We start from the raw sequence: 22,667 nt of genomic DNA, 5'->3' as shown, positions 1-22,667 counted from the left end.
CCAGGGTCCTACAAATGGACCTTGTCTATGACCTAGTCTATGAGGATTTTCACCAAGGGAAAGACCAAGTCAGAAGCTAAATTTTCCAAAGACGGAACATGGTCCCTCTCTCTGACCTGTCCTCCGTTACAGTAGGCCTTAACTTTTGACTTTGACCCGGCCTAGCAAGACCAGATACCGGAAGTTGGTGTTTTACAGTTTATGGAGCTAGGAACATCAAAAACTTTGGAAAACCATATCTACGGTTCCTAAACTGATTTTTGTTGTTTTGGAATATGTTTACTCATTACATTTTCCTCAGTTTTTATAAATTGGAGCATGATTTTTATTGTGATGTGTTTTCTAATGTTTAACTGTTTTGTTATGGATAAATGCTTTGCACAATTCCCCTAAGTTAAGCTTGCCTTTTTAGTGCTACGGCTACCAAGGGTCGAGCTCTGAATTAAAATATTGAAACCTAATTGGACCTTGTAAGGAATAGTGCCATTATTACTTGAAGAAGACTTCTAAGCCAGAGCAATCCAATTCACAAGGAAGGAGCTGATTCTAGGTCCACTGTATCTACATCTTATGTACTGGAAACAATAGATGTATGGGGAAAAGGAAAAATATGACTCAGGAATGAAACAATTGTTCATTTTGAGAACTAGATAAAGCGTTATGATATATGTTAAATTAACTAAAAACGAAAAGATATTGCGAAACAACATCATTGCAAGAGGCAAAACATATTTCAGTTACACTTCTGCTCAAAGTAAAAAAGGTTGAGTTAAAAGGTGATTGACAGAAAATTGGCCAGTTATAAGGCATCCACTGGAACACTACCTGAGTCCCCTTGACAAAAAGAAGTACTAAAAATGATGGAACTATGCATGTATGCAAACAATGTATTTCTGGAATCAGTTTTTGCTCATACCTCCATATGCCTAACCAGTTGTTCCTACCTTGTGGGCACAGGGACTTCGGTCAGTGACCCCAGCATGACAGCCTGCTGTAGCCGGACGAACGCAATAAACGGGCTTTCAAGGAAGTCGACCTCGCCCACAAGCACGTTGGAGGCTTCTGCATCTCGTGGCAATTTTTTCATGAATTTGTTCTTCAGCTGAAAGAGGGGGCACATATTCACATCCTGGCTGCAATGGACTCATGAACACATTCTAAAACTGGAGAGAATGTGCAAGTCTCTTGGAATATCAGCTCACACCTGACAGTGACATGCACCAACAAACCTCAAACTCCCAATAATGCTAAGCAAAGATTGTCCACTCACCTCAACAGCAAACACACCTCATATTCACCAGATGATAAATGTATCATGTCTACAATTACTGTTAACAGTAACTACAAAGATCTTTTCCAGGTGTATATGACCACTATACTGCATGTGTTGAATCATATGAAAAAAATGGTCTTCTCTACATAAAACTAACATCAACCTAACTACTACATCGGAAGGTAAGGCTCGCTGAATAGATATGGTGGTAAGAACAGTAGTAATATACTTACCTTGACAATTTAGTGGCGAGCGATGTAGCGGATGAGATTTTTTTGCAGTTCTACATTTTTTACCATGATATTATTGTCATGCAAACTTTCCTCAAAGTGCTTTATATGAAAAATGTATTATTGAATCTCTCCATGATAGCAGATCAATGCTTCTGCAATAGTTTACTCTCAACTCTCCTCTTTGGGATTCAGACAAGTCATGACCTTGGAAGGCCATCATATTTCGGGCACTCTCTACTTCACAAAAGCTGTGACATCCTCATTAGGGGGATCCATTTCCTCCCTGACTACCAAGTCAACACCCACGCTGTGCACAACTCAAGTGTATGTTTGCAACAACACCAGCCACAATTGTATTTGTTCCCAGTCCATGGATACCCCTCAAAATTGTTATTTCTTAAGGCCTCATTACAATTGGCCAATAATGGGAGTCACTAGCCCCATAGGGAAACACAAGTTGTGAAGCAAATCCGTGGATCTGGAGATTCACACCCAGGCATTTGCATACTCCCGGTGGAGAAAAAAAGGTGATGTACAAGTGGACAAAATTGCAAGACTTACTTCTGCAGAAATCTAACCTATAGACAGTTTGCAAGGTTAAATATAGAGAAGCAGGAGTATTTAAGAAGATCTGCAATGCAAAAATGTCCCTAATGGCACCTGAAGATTTCTTTTAATCTTACACACAAAAGGAACAGGAAAGAAAGGGAGGTTTGATGGAATTCCCCACAGCAACAGAACGAAGACGTAGGCGAGTGGGAAAACGGGTAAAGGACACAAGACAGCATGCTGGAGGAATAACTAGGAGGATTGTAAATGGGGGCAGTCCTGTAAGTTAACTGCGGAGAGGCATACCCAGCCATTGAATGCCAGAGGGCCAAGGGATCTGGGGTAGCAAAAACGCCTTCAACAAAAAGTAGAGAGACAGTAATAGAGGCAACGGAAGCAGATTATTCGTCTACCACACAACTCCCCACACCCATGAAAACGACATCACTGCTGAGGCTATTGAGCAATTACCAAAGGGTTAAAGAAAGACAGCTACTGGTAAAAGGCTTCCTGCAAGGGTTCAAGATACCATACCAAGGCCCTCCAACTCAGAGACTTTGTAAAACTTGAAGTCAGTTCAGGGAAACCCGTCTATAGTTAGTCAAAAAGTTGACTAAGAGGTCCACCTGGGGAGGGTTGCCGGCCCCTTTTCAGAGCCTCCTTGCAGCAATTTTGTTGTATCACAGTTAGTACTTGTACCCAAGAAGGAGCCAGGTCAGTTTCGACTGATCCACCATTTGTCACACCCAACGGGGCATTCAGTCAATGACTGGCTGGGTCAAAATAGTTGTTCAGTGTCCTATGCCACAAATGACACCACCACAGACCAGATCATGGCAACGGGGAAAGGGGCCCTGCTAGCTAAGGCTGACATCGAATCATCATTCCACCTACTAGGGGTGCACCCAAAAAGATAGAATTTGCTGGGCTTCTAGCAAGAGGACGGATACTACCATGACAGGTGCTTGCCAATGGGCTGTGTGATTTCCTGCACCTATTTTGGAGCCTTTAGCCGTTTTCTAGAGTGGGTATTGGGGGAACGTCACCCAGCAGGGGGCGGATCCACTACCTCAATTTCTGTTCATTGGCAAACCGGGCTCCGCTGAGTGTGTGGAGCTGTTGGGGAAGTTTGTGGCATTGGCAGATGAGCTTGGGGTGCCGCTGGCGCAGAAGAAAACAGAGGGCTAAACCACGCAACTGTTATTCTTGGGCATTGAGTTAAATACCATGCATGGCCTGTGCAGGCTGCCATCAGCAAAAGTAGATGGCCAGAAACAAATCATAGCGACACTGCTGGGTAAGAAAAAAGCTACACTGGGAGAGATGCACCAGCTGCCAGGCAAGCTCAACTCCGCCAACCAGGTGATACCAGCAGGGAGGCCATTTGCCAGGCGTTTGGCATGGTTAGCAAGAGTGCTGACAAGGAGGCAGCACAGGGTCAGGCTGACACAAAGGGTGAAGGAGGATCTCTGGCAATGGGCAACATTCCTCGCCGATTTCATGGGACCTTTATCTGGTGGGAACCTTGAGTGTCTGTAGGGCAGCTGGAGCGGTTTACCAATGCAGTTGGGGGTGACGCATTTGAGGCCATCCTGGACTTGGCATGGGCAGCTGCCCGCTGGCCGGCATGCTGACATGAGAAGGGGATCACCCAAAAATTGATGGTGCTGGAACTCTGGAAGAGTGGCTCGCTAACAAACAAATTACTTTCTGAGTAGCCAAGCACAGGGTGGTCAAAGCTTTGACTCTGGGAACAGAGCATTGATCAATAGTGTCACTTGCATTTGGTGGGTTGTCAGCTCAGGCCTGATATTACAGTCAGGGCCAGGCATATTCCTGGTGTGGTTGGTGTGGTAAATGCGGTGGCTGGGGCGGTGTCTCGCTTTCAGTGGCAGAAATAAAAGAAGCTGGCACTGCATGCGGGTCTTGACATAACGGCGGTACCACAAGAACATGGGAACCTAGTAGACCCGATTTGACCATGCTGGTGGATAATGCCCTAGACCTCAAGACAGAAACCAAATATCATGAGCGCTGGTAGACATTTAGGGCCATAAGTGGTGCTCGAGAGTTTAGAGAAATGTCAAGTACAGACATAGAGGATTTATAAAGTGGGCGTTTTCAAGGAGAAAAAGGGTATTCTGGTCACAAACTCACATTAGCGCAGATTCCTATTATGCAAAATTAGCAGGTAATAGCGACCCTGCCGGTACCTTTTATTGTGCGGCAGCCATGAAGGGATGGGGGCGCTTCCAACTAAGGCAACGAGCTAGGAGAGGCCCCATATGTTTCAGCACATTGCAGAAAGTACTAAAAGAGCTTCAGAGTACCTACACACACAGACAGGAGCTACTGCTCTTTAGGGCAGCCTTCTCCCTTGCCTTCTTTGGGGCATTCAGGGTCAGCGAACTGGTAGTACCTGCCAGATTCAACTCGGGGACAGCATGCTTGGAAGGGGGAGCCTGCACACGGAGAACAGTTCCATGACAATTCACTTAAGAAGATCAAAAACAGACCATGAGTGCAGAAGCAAGCACAGATGTTTGCAATGCTTGCAAACAAGTCAATGCTGCCCCGTTTGCTGCATGTGTAACTACCTAAAGAGTGACGTCCAGGCCGACCACCTGCTTTTCTAGCATGATAATCAAACCTCACCCGCTTACAATTTAATGCAGTCCCACTGACAGTAATCGCACCACAGTAATGCCGCATAGGTGCCGCAGCAATGGCTGCGGCCAATGACATGAATGTGGATTGCATCAAACAAATAGGCCGGCAGGCATCGGAGGCATTCGGGGGCTACATCTAGCCCGACTTAAGCTGAGTTGCTTTTCTCATGACAGGTTCCTCCAGTCAAGCAGGGTATGGATACTGAGCCGTTCATTCGTCACCGGGGCACAGCGGTGGGTGTCTGCGTGAAAGAATTATAAGGGAACTGCAGGCTCCTGGATGGGCAAGTTGGGCTGTGATGCGAACACCAAATGCCTAGCGGTCAATTTACAGTGGGGAGAGAAGGGAAGCCTGATGCAATAGTAGTACACCTAGGGGTGAACTACCTAGCCGACCTGGGGCGTAGGGATTTAATCAGGGCCATGATAGCTGGACTGACAGCAGTCCCCAGACTCACTAGACCAGCAGAGCTGGTATCGTCGGAGATCATACCGCGCTTCAAATTGAATAGGGCTTTGGATAGCGCAGCAGAAGAAAGGTCAACAAAGAAGTTGGACATTACCGTGTCAATGTGTGCAAAGCCAATGGGTGGGGTTTTGTGAAGAAAGGGCTAATCAATCTCAAAAAACCATGATATTACGAACCTGACGAGGTACATTTGATGGGCGTAAGCATGGGCCTGTCCCTTCTCAACATTAGGGGTGCTCTTGAGCTGCTAGGCTTCAACTAGGAGAGCATGGAGGGAGAAGGTGGGGGAGCTGCCTCAGGTCAAAAAACAACAAGCAGCGTGGCGGAGACAGCACGGAGGGACAGCAGAGGGAGCGCTATAGCCAAAGGAGGAGTCACTCAAGTGCATGCCCTTGGCATGCCTTACAGCAGGGGCACGGGGAGCAGTCTGTTGAGGCAGGGGGCAGACATGGCACTAGCAGCCCAGGTTAGGCACAAGGGCCACCCACAACACTTGGCAACAAGATGTAGCCTAGAGGTCGCAGGATGTGCTAGACCCCTGCTGAAATGGGGCTTTCGTGCAGGGTGTTGTCATGAGTTGTGGATGTGGACTGCACTGACTGAACTGGATCTACAGAGAATTTGGCAATAATGCTGTACTATGCTTGGGTATCATTTTGAACTGCTTTGCTTGACCATGTTATGTGAATAAAATTGAGGCCGTTTTGCTCCATCAAAGACTCATGTGTTGCCACAAGGGAAGGTTGGGCGCAAGCTAGCGGCTGGGGAGCTTGCGATGCACTTGCTCGTCTGAGAGGGGTTCGCTCTTCGCAAACGTTGACTAGTCACCTTTCAGTACTTATTGCTGCATATGGGTGTTCACTGGTAATAATTTATTCATTTATGTATTTATATAAGTTTGTAACGCGCATGGCTACTCATGAGTGTCTCGGCGCTGGGCCTAGCGGGGGTGGAGCAAAGTACTTTCAGGGAAATAGGTATGTTTTCAGTTTCCTCCTGAACACAACAGGGTCTTTAATGGAACGTATGGCAAGGGGGAGGGCGTTCCAAGCAGCCACCGCCTTCACCGTGAAGGAGCTGCCCCCTTATTCTCTGGAGCTTAAAGCGAGGGACCTGAGCATAACAAAGAGATGAGAATAATGAGGTGAAAACCATTGTCCAGACAGTGTTAACGTGTAAAAATGACAAAATAATAAAATTATATTGTCACGAAATGTGACGCAATACGACACATCATAATTTGGCTGTTCTTGCTGCATAATTTAGTCAACCCGGCTGCATTATTTGGTCCTCCCTTGCCGCACAATTTCAGTGGCCCTGTACATGGTACAAGATGGGCTGAAATAAAAACAAACGTGTCGTAAAGACCATGCATGTTTCTGTTTGCGATGATATTGCACCGGTGTCCTCTGATGAAGAGTCATTATATATTAGCTCAGAAACGTGGAAGAGGCTAAGTCGTAAGTCAGTGACGGAGAGGGGTGCCACGAGTCCTATCACTTTGCCACTGGATTCAAGCAAGCCTGGCTGAAGACGGCTGTAATGCCAGAAACCGGTCCTCAGAAGCTTGTTTCCGGTCCAGGGAAGGCATGGCTTGGCAGTTCGGGCTGGACTGTTCCCGTGATGCACAGGGTCAGACTGATTTGCATATGACTGGGGTGGCAGAGTGGGCTGAAGAACGGTGATGGATTAAACCCAGATCTGTTGACTGGGGGTGAGTGTTTGATTGGTTCAGATGCTCCGTCCATCACCACCCCCTTTTGTACCGCGAGTCCTAACACACGCAAGGACATGCGGCACCTAAATAAGAACTGAGAATCTTGCGTAATTAAAGTGGCGAGACCCGCTCCTAACCTTGGGCTGCGGTGCCACTGCGCCTGCTGCACTACTAATAGCACTGCACCGAAAGCAGGAATGCGCGAGCAATAGCAGCTAATGACTGCTTCCCCGGTGCCATCTTTATGCTTGCCCGCGTCAGAAAGGGCAAGAGGACCCCAGCGGGGGCATGTGAATGTGGGAACAGAGGGCCCCCTTGGCACGGGACGCGTTTGTACCCAGTCGTTTCTCACACCATTAATCACAAGCTGGCTGGTGCGAAGATTGGGTCAGATCTCAGAGGGAAGGTTCTTCGCTTCCCAGAGGATCCGCCAACCACCTGAGCAAATAAAACCCCTCACTCGGGGAGGACGAAACCCAGAAGTCTCCATGCCAACCTCTGCGCTGTACCAGCCCTCCGCTGGGCCGGGCACATCCATCTGGGCAGCGCCATCAAGCGCCCGCTCGCAGCTGAACCCTGGCAGTATTACAGGGGCACGCTGGGCTGTGTGTTTTTAACCCTCATACTGACATTCAGCTTTTAAATCTGTGCCACCCTGAGACTCCTTTCATTATAAGGAATAAAATACTCCATCGTTTCACCACGTTTGGCTTAAACTTGCCATTTCCCTTTATTAAAATGGCACGCTCAAGTGTATTTTTTTTAATAAACAGAAAAGTTCCCAAATGAAAGAAGGGAAGCATAGTGTGTAGGAATGCGCGCGCTGATGCCCGGTTTGAAGCGATGCATGTTCAAAGGAAATCTGTTACCTGAAGGTAAAGAGATCCGTGTATTCCCGTTATTAGGCGACCCATCGGCCTTATTGAGGGCCTATGTGTGAGCACCAGGCCTCTTCCAAGTGCTCGAGATACTGAAACACGTGGAAACTGATCCACAGAAAGATGTAGTCGTTTGCCCAGGATCACAGAATGTGCTCTAACCAGAGAATCCTGCATGAGCATCTAGGCCTTGGTTCTCGATCAACAACTGAGACATCACACCTCACCTTTCTTACAGTTCAGTGCTGCTCTTGTGATCTAATAGTGCTCCTTGAAGGCCCCACAGAGAGAGGATTACACATGCTACAGTTACCAAGATCGCAGTCTTCCTCCAAGGGGCATTTCACTGAGGCCCACATTTTGCACAGGTGCTCATATGAGACATGGGGACATATGTATCAAGAAACTAATTTACGATTCTGTAATAGCGATTTTTAAGAAATCGCTATTTCAGAATCGCAAATTGGTATGTATCAAGAAAATCACAATTTTTTAGCGATTTCTTTATATTCCAAATTGCGAATTCGCAATTAAGGAATACTTTCCCATTCATTTCTATAGCCCAGGAGGCCCATAGGAAGGAATGGGAATTTTTTCTCAATTTGCAATTCGCAATTTGCTAATCGCAAATTGAGAATAATTTCAAGGGTGCAGGGGTGTCCAAAGGACACCCTGTTGCACCCCTGAAATAAGCATGGATGCACATGTGGTGCACATACATGCCCTAAGGGCATGTATGTGCGTCACATGGCACTTTGATAAATGCAAAAATGGTCATTTTTCAAGAAATGCGCTAATTACCACCAACTTGAAGTTGATGGTAATTTGCGATTCCTTAGGGACATTTTGCAATTTTTTTTAGCTTCATACATTGCATTTAAGGAATCACAAAATTTGCGATTCCTTAAATGCAATTGCAAAATAAGGAATCGCAAATTTTGTGATTCCTTATTTTGCACCGGATTTTCCTTCATACATCCCATTTACCAAATTCGCATTTGCAAAGGCCGAAATTCTGCGAATTTTGGCCTTTGCGAATGCGAATTTGTATGATACATATGGCGCTAAGTGACGGGAATGATCGTGTGGATCAACTTTTGTCCGCACGTTTATTTTGCGCCAAAATTTTCCTTAAGAACAGCACTAAATGGCTTTGCCAACTAATGCCAAGTGAAAATAGGCCCTTACATTCAGAAGTGGGGGGGGGGGGCTTCTCTATCGAAGCCCGCTTTTACATGGCAGGACAGGTAAATATATCTTCTACAGCTGGACCATGGCACATCAAAGGGATGCACATGGTTACCCTTTGGAAGAATGGGGGGTTAGAACGGGTAACACTCAGTACGACATTTCGTCGTATGCTGACAACAATCTAATATATCTGAGGGATCCAGGAGAACCCTTCCAGTGGATCCTCCAGATCCTCATTGGTATGGCAAAGAGAACCCTTCCAGCGGATCCTTCAGATCCTCAACGGGTATGGCAACAGAGAACCCTTCCAGCGGATCCTTCAGATCCTCAACGAGTATGGCAACAGAATTCCTTCCAGCGGATCCTTTAGATCCTCAACGGGCATGGCAACAGAGAACACTTCCAGCGGATCCTTCAGATCCTCAATGAGTTTTGCAACAAAGAACTCTTCCAGCGGATCCTTTAGATCCTCAATAGGTATGGCAACAGAGAACCCTTCCAGAGGATCCTTCAGATCCTCAACGGGTATGGCAACAGAGAATCCTTCCAGCGGATCCTTCAGACCCTCAACGAGTATGGCAAAAGAGAACCCTTCCAGCGGATCCTTCAGATCCTCAATGATTTTGGCAGCAGAGAATCCTTGCAGTGGATCCTTCAGATCCTCAACGAGTATGGCAAAAGAGAACCCTTCCAGCTGATCCTTCAGATCCTCAACGGGTTTGGCAACAGAGTATCCTTTCAGCGTATCCTTCAGATCCTCAACAAGTTTAGCAACAGAGAGCCCTTCCAGTGGATCCTTCAGATCCTCAACAAGTTTGGCAACAGAGAATCCTTCCAGTGGATCCTTCAGATCCACAATGAGTTTGGCGACAGAGAATCCTTGCAGTGGATCCTCAAAGGGTATGGCAAAAGAGAACCCTTCCAGCAGATCCTTCAGATCCTCAATGAGTATGGCAAAAGAGAACCCTTCCAGCGGATCCTCCAGATCCTCAACAGGTATGGCAAAAGAGAACCCTTCCAGCGGATCCTTCAGATCCTCAACAGGTATGGCAAAAGAGAACCCTTCCAGCGGATCCTTCAGATTCTCAATGATTTTGGCAGCAGAGAATCCTTGCAGTGGATCTTTCAGATCCTCAACGAGTATGGCAAAAGAGAACCCTTCCAGCCGATCCTTCAGATCCTCAACGGGTTTGGCAACAGAGTATCCTTTCAGCGTATCCTTCAGATCCTCAACAAGTTTAGCAACAGAGAGCCCTTCCAGTGGATCCTTCAGATCCTCAACAAGTTTGGCAACAGAGAATCCTTCCAGTGGATCCTTCAGATCCACAATGAGTTTGGCGACAGAGAATCCTTGCAGTGGATCCTTCAGATCCTCAACGAGTATGGCAAAAGAGTACCCTTCCAGCGTATCCTTCAGATCCTCAACAAGTTTGACAACAGAGAATCCTTCCAGTGGATCCTTCAGATCCACAATGAGTTTGGCAACAGAGAACTCTTCTAGCGGATCCTTCAGATCCTCAATGGGTTTGGCAACATGTTTGGTCGATACAGTAATGGGATTAAATCTAAGCTATTCTCTCTCTAGGAGTGTGGACTCATGGTTTAGATGATCTATCCTAAATTGAGAAGTGGTAGATCACGGAGCTCAAGTACCTTGGTGTCCCACAGCCGAGGTATTCAGATGAATATTGATAGGGTGATCTCTGAAACACAACAATAATGGAGTTCTTGTCGAAATTGCTGCTTTCCATTATGGGCAGAGTGACCCTGATAAAAACGGTTATAGTCCCATAATCCCAAAATGTCTTTCTCTGTGTGTTTAATTGTGCTTCCATAGAGGGTCTCTAAGATTAAGATAGCATACTGGCATCACTTGCGAGGGCGGGAAAGTGACTCAGAATTAAACTGAAACACTACACCTATCACATGACCATGATGGAATGTGAGAACCGGATATGGGCTTTGTACATGGCATCTGAGTTACAACACCTACCAGACTGGGTGACTGAGACACACGAAAGAGAGAGGGAGCTTTCGAAGCGATGATATGGTGCTGCGGATCTCCAGTACATGTCCCTGTCCACGACAGGGCGGAAAGACCACCTATTTCGTTTCACAGATGGCGCACACGTAGGGCTAGTTTTCTAGGCTGCTGATAAGCAGGATGCCATTTTCAGAACATTCTCCATTGGGCAGACCCCACAAGTTCAAAAACCTGCTGCAGTCTGGATCAATCACGGATATGCAACCATAGGCGACTTGTACAACAGAGGCACACGGCACACATTTGAGGAGACCAAGCCACAATATAGTATTTGGACAGAATACTTCCTCCTACACACAAGACTGACCAGTGCAGCAAAGTCTACATCTGAGTCATTCCCTGGAAGACCACTAGAATCTAACACAGTGGGGACATTAACAGCCTTGAACCAAGGGGGATGCTTATTGTTTACACTATATAGAGCAATATGTTCAAACTGCCTGTGTCAAGACCTACTGGTCAGGCCAAGCGGGACAGAGGCTGTGACACCCCACTGACAGTCACTGAGTAGAATAAAATGTTACAATACACCCGCAGAGTGTCAAGTAACTCACAGTTTCACTACATACACATAAAATACCTACATAGAGTGTATCTTACCCCTGTGCAACTTATACCATGATGTCTCATGTAAATCAGAGGGGGGCTGTCCTCCTGCATATAAGCTGAATGTGCCTGATAGGTAGGTTTGGGACCAAGTGATCCTTGCCATACAGAAAGCAGAGGGCACTAATGCCAAACTGAAACTCAAACACTATATGTTGGTCTTGCATCCTAGAAGGAAACACATGTAATTCTGCACGACTGCATGAGGGATGATCCTGGCACGACACAAAGCCATACAGTGGAAGCAGCCAAAGAAGAAAGACTGGAAGCAGCCAAAGAAGACAGACTATGTATGTAGACAGAGATATATATGAGTGGCTGACTGCGTAGGAGCTCTAACTTGATATGGTCCACAGCCTTGGAGATGATTTGGCGATGTGGAGCTAGCCACACGAAACTCTTAACTAAAACATGAATGTCAAGGAGTCTTGCTGATTTGTTAGATACCTTCCTTCCAGATGCAGAGACGAATTCGAAGTGTAAATGCCCAAATCTTTAATTGTGCTTTCTAAAGTCTCCACACTTGGAGCAAAATATAGTATGTTGATGACCATGATTCCATAACTTGCCATCCTGGAGAAGAGCCTTTGTGTTGGTGAATGGGAAGACATTTATAATAACAAAAAGTATTTAGTAGAAAAGAAAACAGGTGAAAGAATGGGGATAACTTGGTGCGACAATAAATTATTTTCTTAAGCGTAATTCAAGTAACAATTGCAAAAGGTGCATGTTATGTGATGTACTTCGGCGGTTGGCAACTTGAAGATAATTTTATGTGAGGGGAGATGATTCGAATTTAAACGTCACAAAGAAAAACGCATGATAGTCTTCGATTATCAATTCTAAGGCCCAGATTTACAAAAGTGTTGTTGTCTTTGCAATACTTTTTCTAATGCAGACCCAGTGCAAAATCTCTTTTGGGAATTACAAATCAACGCAATTTGGTATTTGCGTTAGTTTGTAAGAAAAAGCAATGCAAGCCATTTTGAAGCACTGCTTTGCGTTACTCCGCGTCTAGGAGGCGTTCCATTGGTGATACATGGGGGTTCCTCTGCTACCGTCTATGGTTTTTGTCGCAAAACCATATCTACTAACAAAAGTAGACAACGCTTTGTGCCAAAAACTAACGCCACTTAAAAGCAGGCACTAAAAAGAGAAATGCTTATATTTCTCCTTTCTTTTCTGACTTTGCATGTGTGCTGCAGGGTACAGCACACATATAAAGTAGGAGAAGTTGTAAAGTCAGTCTAAGTATAGCACCCTTCCAGTACAAACGCTATGCTGGACTCATGCAGACATCTTTGCACAATGGCGCAAACTTGTGCACCATCATTAAGGAGGGATGAGTAGAGAGTCATATCTCTGTGCCCAAAGTTGCTGTGCTGCGCTGTGCTGCCCTGTGCTGCGTTGCATGAGAGTTTCGTAAATCTGGGTTTAAGTGTCATTTTGCGACAGATGAAAGCAGCATATTTGAATGTGTGTACTAAAGTCATTACTGCATGTCACATGATAAATATGACTGCTAAATTGTTCAGTCTTGCAACCGATCTGGTTTTCACGCAGGATTGCATTTTGCGAATCTTATTAAATCTGGTCTGCTGGCCCTTTAAAGGACAAAGATTAGTCTTTTCGGTTCGCTTTTGAAACTATGTTCACCAGGTTCTCCGCAAACAGCCACCGGTCTATGGCGACAAGCCCTGCAGCGCCATTATATGCGGCGCTGAACACAATCTGCGCAAAAAGCCTTGAGAGTTGCGCACCTTTAATGTCGCCATAGGATGATGGGCAGCCTTTGAAGCATAAAGTGACATGGCCTCAGCTTCTCATAACGTAGACTACAAAAATATGCACCTCAATGTTAAAGTCCATACTAAAATACCAAATACAAAACTTCCACATGTATCTAATTTCTCCCAACAGGTTAGGGCTTGAGCTATGTTAGTAACGTAACACTGTTACAGAAGGTCGGAAGTTAGTTTAGTAAGATTCAGGAATTTTTAACAGCTCGCATTTGGCCTCGGCAACTCTCTATTAAATGGCTTAGTGTGAGCCGAAGCTCCTTTCTTCTCTTTCCAGGCTGTCAGACTGGTACAAAAGGGGGTGGTGATGGACGGAGCATCTGAACCAATCAAACACTCACACCCAGTCAAAAGATCTGGGTTTAATCCATCACTGTTCTTTAGCCCACTCTGCCACCCCAGTTCAGACATGGCCATATGCAAATCAGTCTGACCCTGTGCCTCATGGGAACAGTCCAGCCCGAACTGCCAAGCCATGCCTTCCCTGGACCGGAAACAAGCTTCCGAGGACCGGTTTCTGGCATTCCAGCCGTCTTCAGCCAGGCTTGCTTGAATCCAGTGGCAAAGTGAGCAAGGGACTCACGTCTGAGCATACCCTGCCACACTTATGGCGGCCAAAAGGAGTAAAAAAGGGGGTGGTGATGGACGGAGCATCTGAACCAATCAAACACTCACACCCAGTCAAAAGATCTGGGTTTAATCCATCACTGTTCTTTAGCCCACTCTGCCACCCCAGTTCAGACATGGCCATATGCAAATCAGTCTGACCCTGTGCCTCATGGGAACAGTCCAGCCCGAACTGCCAAGCCATGCCTTCCCTGGACCGGAAACAAGCTTCCGAGGACCGGTTTCTGGCATTACAGCCGTCTTCAGCCCGGCTTGTTTGAATCCAGTGGCAAGGTGAGCAAGGGACTCACGTCTGAGCATACCCTGCCACACTTATGGCGGCCAAAAGGAGTAAAAAAGGGGGTGGTGATGGACGGAGCATCTGAACCAATCAAACACTCACACCGAGTCAAAAGATATGGGTTTAATCCATCACCGTTCTTTAGCCCACTCAGTCAGACTGATCACACACATAATGCTGAAATGGGTGCCCAGATACTTGCTCCTTTAAAGAACAAGCACTGTTTGCCCTAAGTGACCAATGGGCAAATGTTTCATTTGTTTTCAGACTTTGTGCCCAGAACTGATAGGAATACCATCTGCTGTGAAGATAGTTAATGCTGCATGCCTTCCTCTGGAACTGTCAGCATTTGAAAGAGTGGCTAACATAAATGAAGACTGATAAATGACCACGCCCTGCTTTCCAGATAGTCAACAGTTATGGTTAAATAGGTAATCTGTCATTTTGGCGACTTTCTAAAATTAAGAAAGTCAGCCTGAAAAAAAAACGGCTTAGGACACTTCCTTTCAGAGAAAAGTTAAATAACAAAATACCATTTACACGAAAAAATGTCTTTGTAGAAAAGGTAAATTTAAGAGACAGGAGAGGTCAGGGTGATAAAAAGGGAAGAAGGGAAAATGGGGCGGGTTTGTAGGGGTAGCATGGATGGTGTGGGGGAGTAAGGGATTTGTAAAAAAATAAGTAAAGAAGGAGATAGGAGTAAGGTGTTTGTGAAAAAAATGGGATTGAAGTGGGACGGGGATTATGTGTCTTTAGAGGAGTACTGAAGAGGGAGAGTAGGGATTTGTAAAACGGGAATAAAGCAGGAAGTTGTAAGGGGTTTGTAAAAAAAACAGGTGAACATGGAAAGTAAGTGGTTTGTTAAACAAGCACTGGCAAAGCCAATACGTCTTGTTTATGCATGCGCTATTGGCTTTGCCAATATGTATCAGCCATACTGTACATCAGCGTGACTTCTGTTCAGCATAGCTAAAAGTTAGTGACGTAGAGGAGATTGGCTTAGAATGGAGTGTCGTAGAGTGAGTGCCACTGAGTGGAGTGGATTGTCATGGAGTGGAGTGGCGGTGAGTGGAGTAAAGTGCTGTAGAGTGGAGTGGCGTAGATAGTTGTGGAGTGGCGTAGAAAGGGGTGGAAGGATGTGGAGTGGCATGGAGTGGAGTGGAGAGGTGTGTTGTGGAGTGTCACAGAGTGGAGTGACGTAGAGTGGAGTGCTGTGGAGTAGACTGTAGTGGAATAAAGTGTCATAGAGTGGGGTGGATTAGAAAAGGGTAGAATGAAGAGGTGTAGAGTGGTTTAATGAAGTAGAATGGAGCAGTGAGTCAGAGTGGAGTAGAGTGGAGAGGCATAGAGGGGATTCAAGCGGCATGGAGTGATGTAGAGGGAGTCACCTAGAGTAGAGTGTCAGAGTGGAGGGGCAAAGAGCGGAGTAGAGTGTCGTAGAGTGGAGTGGCATAAAGCAGAGTAGAGTGTGGTAGAGTAGAATGACATTGAGGGGAGTGTAGTGTCTCAGAGTAGAGTGGCATAGATTGGAGTGTCACAGAGCGGAGAGTTGTGGAGTGGCGCAAAGTGGAGTGGAATAGGGTGGAGTGGAATAGAGAGGACTGTTATGGAGTTGCAAAGAGTGGCGTGGAGTAGAGTGGAGGGGCATAGGTTGAAGTAAAGTGCCATAGAATGGAGCAAAGTGTCATAGAGTGGAGTAGAGTAGAGTGGCATAGAGTGGTGTAGAGGAAAGTGGCATAGAGTGGTATAGAGTGGTGTGTCATAGAGAGGCATGGAGCGACAGAGTGGCGTGGGGTTTTATAGAGTAGGGTGCAGTAGTGGTGTAGAGTGAAATGTCATACAGCGGAGCGGCACAGTGAAGGGGCTTAGAGTGGGGTAAAGTATCTTAGCGTTGAGTGGCATGGATTAGTGTAGAGTGGAGTAACATTTCACAGAGTGGAGTGGTGTAGAGTGGAATGGCATAGAGTGAAGTGGCGTAGAGAGTTGTGGAGTGGCGTAGAAAGAAGTGGAAGGTTGTGGAGTGGCATGGAGTGGAATGGAGCGGAGAGGAGTGTCGTGGAGTATCACAGTGGAGTGTCACAGAGTGGAGTGATGTAGAGTGGACTGTTGTTGAGTAGACACAGTAGTGGAATAAAGTGCCCTAGAGTGGGTTGGAAAAGAGTAGGGTAGAGTGAAGAGGTGTAGAGTGGTTTAATGAAGTAGAATGGATTGTGAGTCATTGAGTAGAATGGAGTGGAGTAGAGGGGAGAGGCATAGAGTGGATTCAAGGGGCATGGAGTGATGTAGAGGGAGTCACCTAGAGTGGAGTAGAGTGTCAGAGTGGAGGGGCAAAGAGCGGAGTAGAGTGTCGTAGAGTGGAGTGGCATAGAGCAGAGTACAGTGTGGTAGAGTATAGTGACATTGAGTGGAGTGTCAGAGTGAAGTGGCATAGATTGGAGAGTCACAGAGTGGAGAGTTGTGGAGTGGAATAGAGAGGACTGTTGTGGAGTTGCATAGAGTGGCGTAGAGTGGAGTGGCATAGATTGAATTAAAGTGCCACAGAATGGAGCAAAGTGTCATAAAGGAGTAAAGTGTCATAGAGTGAAGTAGAGTAGAGTGGCATAGAGTTGAGTAGAGTGGTGTAGAGTAGAGTGGCATAGACTGGTATAGAGTGGTGTGGCAGAGTGGCGTGGAGCGACAGAGTGGCGTGGGGTTTCATAGAGTAGCGTGGAGTGGCGTAGAGTGAAATGTCATTAAGCGAGCGGCACAGAGTGAAGGGGAATAGAGTGGAGTAAAGTATCAACGTTGAGTGGCATTGATTCGTGTAGAGTAGAGTGGTGTAGAGTGGAGTGGCATAGAGTGAAGTTGCGTAGAGTAGTCTGGAATTAAGTGGCATTGAGAAGTATAGAGTGAACTGGCACAGATTAGAGTACATTGTCCTAGAGTGGAGTGACAGAGTGAAGTAGAGTGGAGTAGAGTGCAGTGTCATAGAGTGGACTGTCATACAGTGCGGTGTCAGAGTGGAGTGTCATAGAGTGGAGTGGTGTAGAGTGAAGTGGCGCAGAGTGAAGTACAGTGGCCTACAGTTAAGTGGCATACAGTGGTATAGAGTGTCATAGAGTGCAGCGGTGTAGAGTGGAGTAAGGTGTCATAAAGTGGCATATAATGTTGAGGAGTGAAGTGTCTTAGAGTGGAGTGGTGTGGCGTGGTATATAGTGAAGTGGCGTAAAGCAGAGTAGAGTCGCCTAAATTTAAGAAGCATAGAGTGGACTAAAGTTTCATAGAGTAGAGTGGTGGAGTAGAGTGGAGTAGCCTAGAGTGGAGTAAAGTATCATAGAGTGGAGTGCCATATTTTTAGACTAGAGTGGCATGAAGTGTAGTAGAGTGGAGTTGTGTAGAGTGTCATAGAGTGGCGTAGAGGGTAGTATTGTAGAATGGAGTGTCGTAGAGTTGAGTGTCATAGAACGGAGTGTCGTAGAGTGGAGTGGCATAGAGTGGAGTGGTATAGAGAGGAGTAGAGTGCCATAGAGCGTTCTAAAGTAGAATGGTGCAGAGAGTCATAAAGTGGAGTGGCATAAAGTAGACAGGCATAAAGTGAAGTGGCGTAGAGTGGACTGTTGCAGGGTGGCTTAGAGTGGCATACAGTGTAGTGGCATAGAGTGGATTAGACTGAAGTGGAGTAGAGTGTCATACAGTGGAGTGTCGTAGAGGGGAGTAGAGCAGTGTGTCGAACAGTGGAGTAGCGTAGGGTGGAACGGCATAGAGTGGGGTGGAGTAGAGTGGCATAGAATGGAGTTGAGTAGAGTATAGTGACACAGAGTAGAGTTGAGTAGAGCGGCGTACAGGAGTGGTGAAGAGTGGAGTAGTGAAGAGTATAGAAGCATAGAATGTCGTGGAGTGGAGTGGAGTGGCATAGAGTGTCGTAGAGTGGAGGGGCGTAGAGTGGCAAAGAGTGGCGAAGAGTTATGCAGAGTGAAGTGGCATAGAGTGGAGTATGCATGGTGTAGTGGTGAGCTGCCATTACAGACAACAAATTTTTAATTGAAATGGCCATTACATTTGCACAGACATACAGTTGTACTGATAAAACTGTACAGCACACAAATGATAATGTGTGGAACTGGCATCACCTACTGCATTGATTTGTTTTGATTGTATTGGAATACTTGTTTCCAGCACACTTCAGAATTACAAAAAAATGTGCTTCATTTATGCTCTCTGAAATCTGATATATTCTGAAATATTTATACAGTCATTTACAGACATATACATTTTGTTACGTGCTAGAAAAAAGTATTTCCTTTCACACCCCCAGATTGTCATGTAAATTCTCTTATTTTGAAGTCAGAGAAAGAAAAGTAAACACCAAGCTCCCTTGGAAGACAAAGACTGATATATGACCTCTGTCTTTGAATCGCTTAGTCTGATAGGCTTTGATCTAAAAAGGAAGTAAAATCGGAGGGGGAGTATGGGGTTTGTAAAATAGATGGGAGTAAAACAGGAGGGGTAGTAAGTGGTTTGATTAAAATGGCAATAAGCAGGAAGGGGAATAATGGGTTTTAAAAAAGAGAATAGATCAGTAGGGGTATTAAGAGGTTTGTAAAAACTGAAGTCAAGCAGGAGGAGGAGAAGCTGGAATGTAAACCAGATTTTTCCAGCTTCACACTGCGCAGTTCAGCCTCTATGTTATGTTACTTACATTTATAACAAGCGCAGATACTACAAGAGTGTCCCGGCCTCTAGATGTGTATCACTTTCTAGCATCAATGGTTAATGCTCGTCCGTAATTCTTGGAGGTTTAGATTAGACAGGCAGAACCCAGATTTTATTTTTAGCAACTTTACAAAGCGCAAATCTTGTACAAAGATAAGCACTTCACAACAGACACAGACTAGTTTACACGTTTTATATTTACACATTTTATATTTTTGGGCACATGGAGATTTACTGGGATTCAAAAGATGCCAAATAGAAGCTGGTATTAAACCATGGGTGCAAATGATACACAGTGGTGGCCACCACAAACCTCCAGTGGGGTGGGGGTAAGGGAGATAAAAAAAATGTTTAACTTACCTGCCCTGCGGCTGATGCGTCGGTGTTCATCTTCATTCCTGAGTGTCCCAGCAGTCCCTAGGACACCAGCATTACCACATCCAATCCAGATCCTGCGAGCAGCGCCAGGATTGGTCTGAGGAGCACCATTTGCCGCCCATACCGTGTCATTGTGCCGGCAGCGTTTCTTCAACTTGGCCGTGCAACACAGCCAGGTTGGAGAAACCTATGTGCGCATGTCTGTTTGGCCGACCTGAGACGGACAGCCAAACCGACATGCGCACTTTACAGTGCACACTACCCCCTTCTCCCTTCTATACCCAGCCACCCACAACTCCCTGGCTCAGCCAGTGGGAAACAATTATAATATTGTTATATTATCATTTTATTTTTTGCTGACTGACTCAGTGGGGGTACGCTCCTCCGCCATTACGGAGGAGCTGCCCTTGATGATACATGTGCGGCAGCTGTAGCACTAGGCCACATCACCTTCTGTGAATGTTCAGCTCGAGCTGAGCCTCAACCAGGAATCAAGCTCGAGCCTGGCTCGAGCTTTCTTAGGCTCGCTCACCTTTAGTATTCCGAATGAATGTTGCACTCCATACATGAGAACAAATAAAACAAACATGAACTTTAGTATTTGCCCCAACTGTATTCCTGCAAGTTTACCACAATGCGTTGGACTTGCAAGTACATCCTTCCACTCCTTAAGACAAGACACTTAATGATGGTGGAAGTCAGCAGTGATAGAAGAGTGAACGTATTAATGCCAACTTTGATAGGGATTAAGCTTCAAAGTGGATAGTTCAATATATCAGGGAAGTCAATTGGGGTCAAGGCATGAACTTTCGAAAAGAGATGGCAGGATGTGAATATTTAGAAACCTGTTTTGTTTTTTTAAAGGATTATGTGTGGGCGGTTTGGAAGAGTCATCTTATGTTGTAATAACACATAGTACTGGCCAACTGGAGCGTTATCAATGAAAAGTGTTTATGACATCACAACTTGTTTTGATAAATTTCAAATACAACCATTAGAAAAAAAGATGAAAAAGTCCCCGAGTTCTGTTTTAATTACAGTAGCAAAATGTCAATAAGTGGAAGTTCTATGTGCTTGTCTGCAAAAGTAACCCTACTGAAAGTAGAAAACATCACACAGGCTTACGACCAGATTGCAAACTGCAAGGCTTGTGATAGATCACCCTTCCAGGAGGGGCACTGCCCATACTTCCAGGGGCACAACTTTCCGTCTGAAGAACTATACACAGTTCTCTCTGTGGGGAGCATGCCAATGGAGCTGACCAACACAACATCTCCATGGACAACAAGAAGGGTTTTGTTCATTTGTCTGATAACTCTCCCCTCAAGTTGGAAATGAGTCTTTGAGGCTGAAAGGGGCACAGCCTGGCCCTGGCACACAGCTGAGTTGAAGGTGAGCCAAGAGGGGCGACCTCATCAACATGCCGAGCAGGCCAACAGCTGCAGGCCCTTCCAACTTTTTGGAGAAAAAAATGTCTTTCTCAAAAGTTGGTCACCAGGAAACTCCTTGGTCCGCGGCCTTTGGGTGTCAGGGACATTTAGCGAAGCGTAGCAGATCTATTGCCGCGGTGGGAAACTCGCCAGTGGGTAGACATGAAAGAGAACAGACTGTCAGTTCCTTCCGTGTATGGGCGCCGAGGGTTTGGCGCGGGCCAGCGAGACCAGTGGGAAAAGATGACGAAATTGTAGATAAGGTCTGCTTGATTGCCAAATAGAAACTCGTATACAAAAGGAAATACAATGTCTTTTTTCAAATCCTCTTTTTAGAAACTTAGTTCCTCGTTCAGAAAATTTTTCCAAATCCAATTTTTACAAACTTAGTTCCTCGTACAACTGCCCTAGATGTCTATCTATTTCGAAAGAACTGATTCAAAATTATTATTGTTCACAGCTCAGTTTTTGGTCTATCCGCCAGAGCACTGGATTCAACAGAAAATCGAATCAATGGACAGGGACATCTTACGGATTTTGGGGGCCCTGGGCCAAACGGATTTTGAGGGGCCCTGTTTGGAACAGCCTTGAATGTATGATACAATTTCAGCTCTGTCATGCCCTCTTTGGCAAGGTCACTGACAGTGCACAGGCAACTCCCCCAAATTCTAAATGTGCTTACATCTGATATGCAGGGATAATTTACTATATTGTAACACTGGCTCAAAATGCTACTACAATTAATCTCTGTGACACCCTTCTATTTCTCTTATGTGGGGTCCTGTTTTGATCTAAAAGAAACTTTTTATGGATGTTGCATGAAACAAAAAAACAACATTTAAGTGCAAAATGTCTGTATTGGACTATCATACATCATGTACATTAAAAATCGATTAAAGGAAAACAGTATTTAAAACAATCTGTTTAAGACATATTGAAGGTGATTAGGATCAGACTCTGCAGAATAGAGGTGGCTCTAACAGAGGGGCCCCCTGAAAGGCTGGGGCCCTGGGCCAGAGCCCACTTGCCCATGCATTAAAACTTCTCTGTGATAGAAGCATCATTTCTCACAATGAGCGCTAAGTCTGTGAACAAGGGGCCAAAATAAACTGCATGATTAGCGCTTTAATTCACTGCGATTCTCAAGGACACAGATACAAAAAGTTCTGCAAGCGCAGTGCCACCATGTCTCCCTGCGTGGTAGTCACTTAAAGGGACAGACACTTTTCACAAAGGTAAAACAAAAAAATCTCACTTGTCGATGATTCATTTGCGGCATTTAACCAATCCGGCACTCTCTCCATTTATCTTATGTTTGACCCACTTTCATGATTTTATCTGACCTGGGCTGTTCGCCATTTTATGAAGTGCCGGTACTCTTGAAACAGGATATGAAGTCAGAGGAGGGCAGAAAGCACAGTGTAGTCATCTGCTACGACAGAAAAGGTACAGAGCAAATGTTTGCATTTTGTTTACTTTCACCAGCAAGAATATTGCAGTCATTTACGCTGCACCTTCCTTCAGTAAATGATCAACAATTTCTTTCTCTCTCCAGGGCGTCTGCGGCGCTATGGGTCCACGAAACTGAAGACAGAACACATTGAGAAATATCACTTCACCCTTTAGCCCTTCAGGGCCAAAGTCTCTCTTTACTGATTTCTTCATCTGAGAGGTTCTGACATCTCGCCTCCTGACCATTGTGCTTGTCACCCTTAGAAGGAAAAGCTTGTTCCTGCCAAGAGGCAACAACCTAGAACTTCAGTATCGTAACTCTTGCACATTTCCTTACAGCCGTATGTCACACCTGAAGATCTGTTTGGTGTCATCCACTC

The 22,667-nt window shown here is 45.6% G+C and overlaps 1 protein-coding gene across 8 annotated transcripts in view; it reads right to left on the bottom strand.

Moving 5' to 3' along the window:
- The window catches only part of SLC4A4 (solute carrier family 4 member 4), an 893,491-nt gene that overhangs the window by 146,909 nt on the left and 723,915 nt on the right, over positions 1 to 22,667 (bottom strand). For all 8 annotated transcript variants that reach the window (XM_078676409.1, XM_078676410.1, XM_078676411.1 and 5 more), the window contains exon 8: positions 945 to 1,102. In XM_078676409.1, coding sequence (XP_078532535.1) covers positions 945 to 1,102 — 158 coding nt within the window. The remainder of the gene's footprint in view (positions 1 to 944; positions 1,103 to 22,667) is intronic.

Source organism: Lissotriton helveticus, chromosome 2_1 (genome assembly GCF_964261635.1).
Source record: "Lissotriton helveticus chromosome 2_1, aLisHel1.1, whole genome shotgun sequence".
NCBI lineage: Eukaryota > Metazoa > Chordata > Amphibia > Caudata > Salamandridae > Lissotriton > Lissotriton helveticus.
This window is presented reverse-complemented; position numbering and strand designations above follow the sequence as displayed.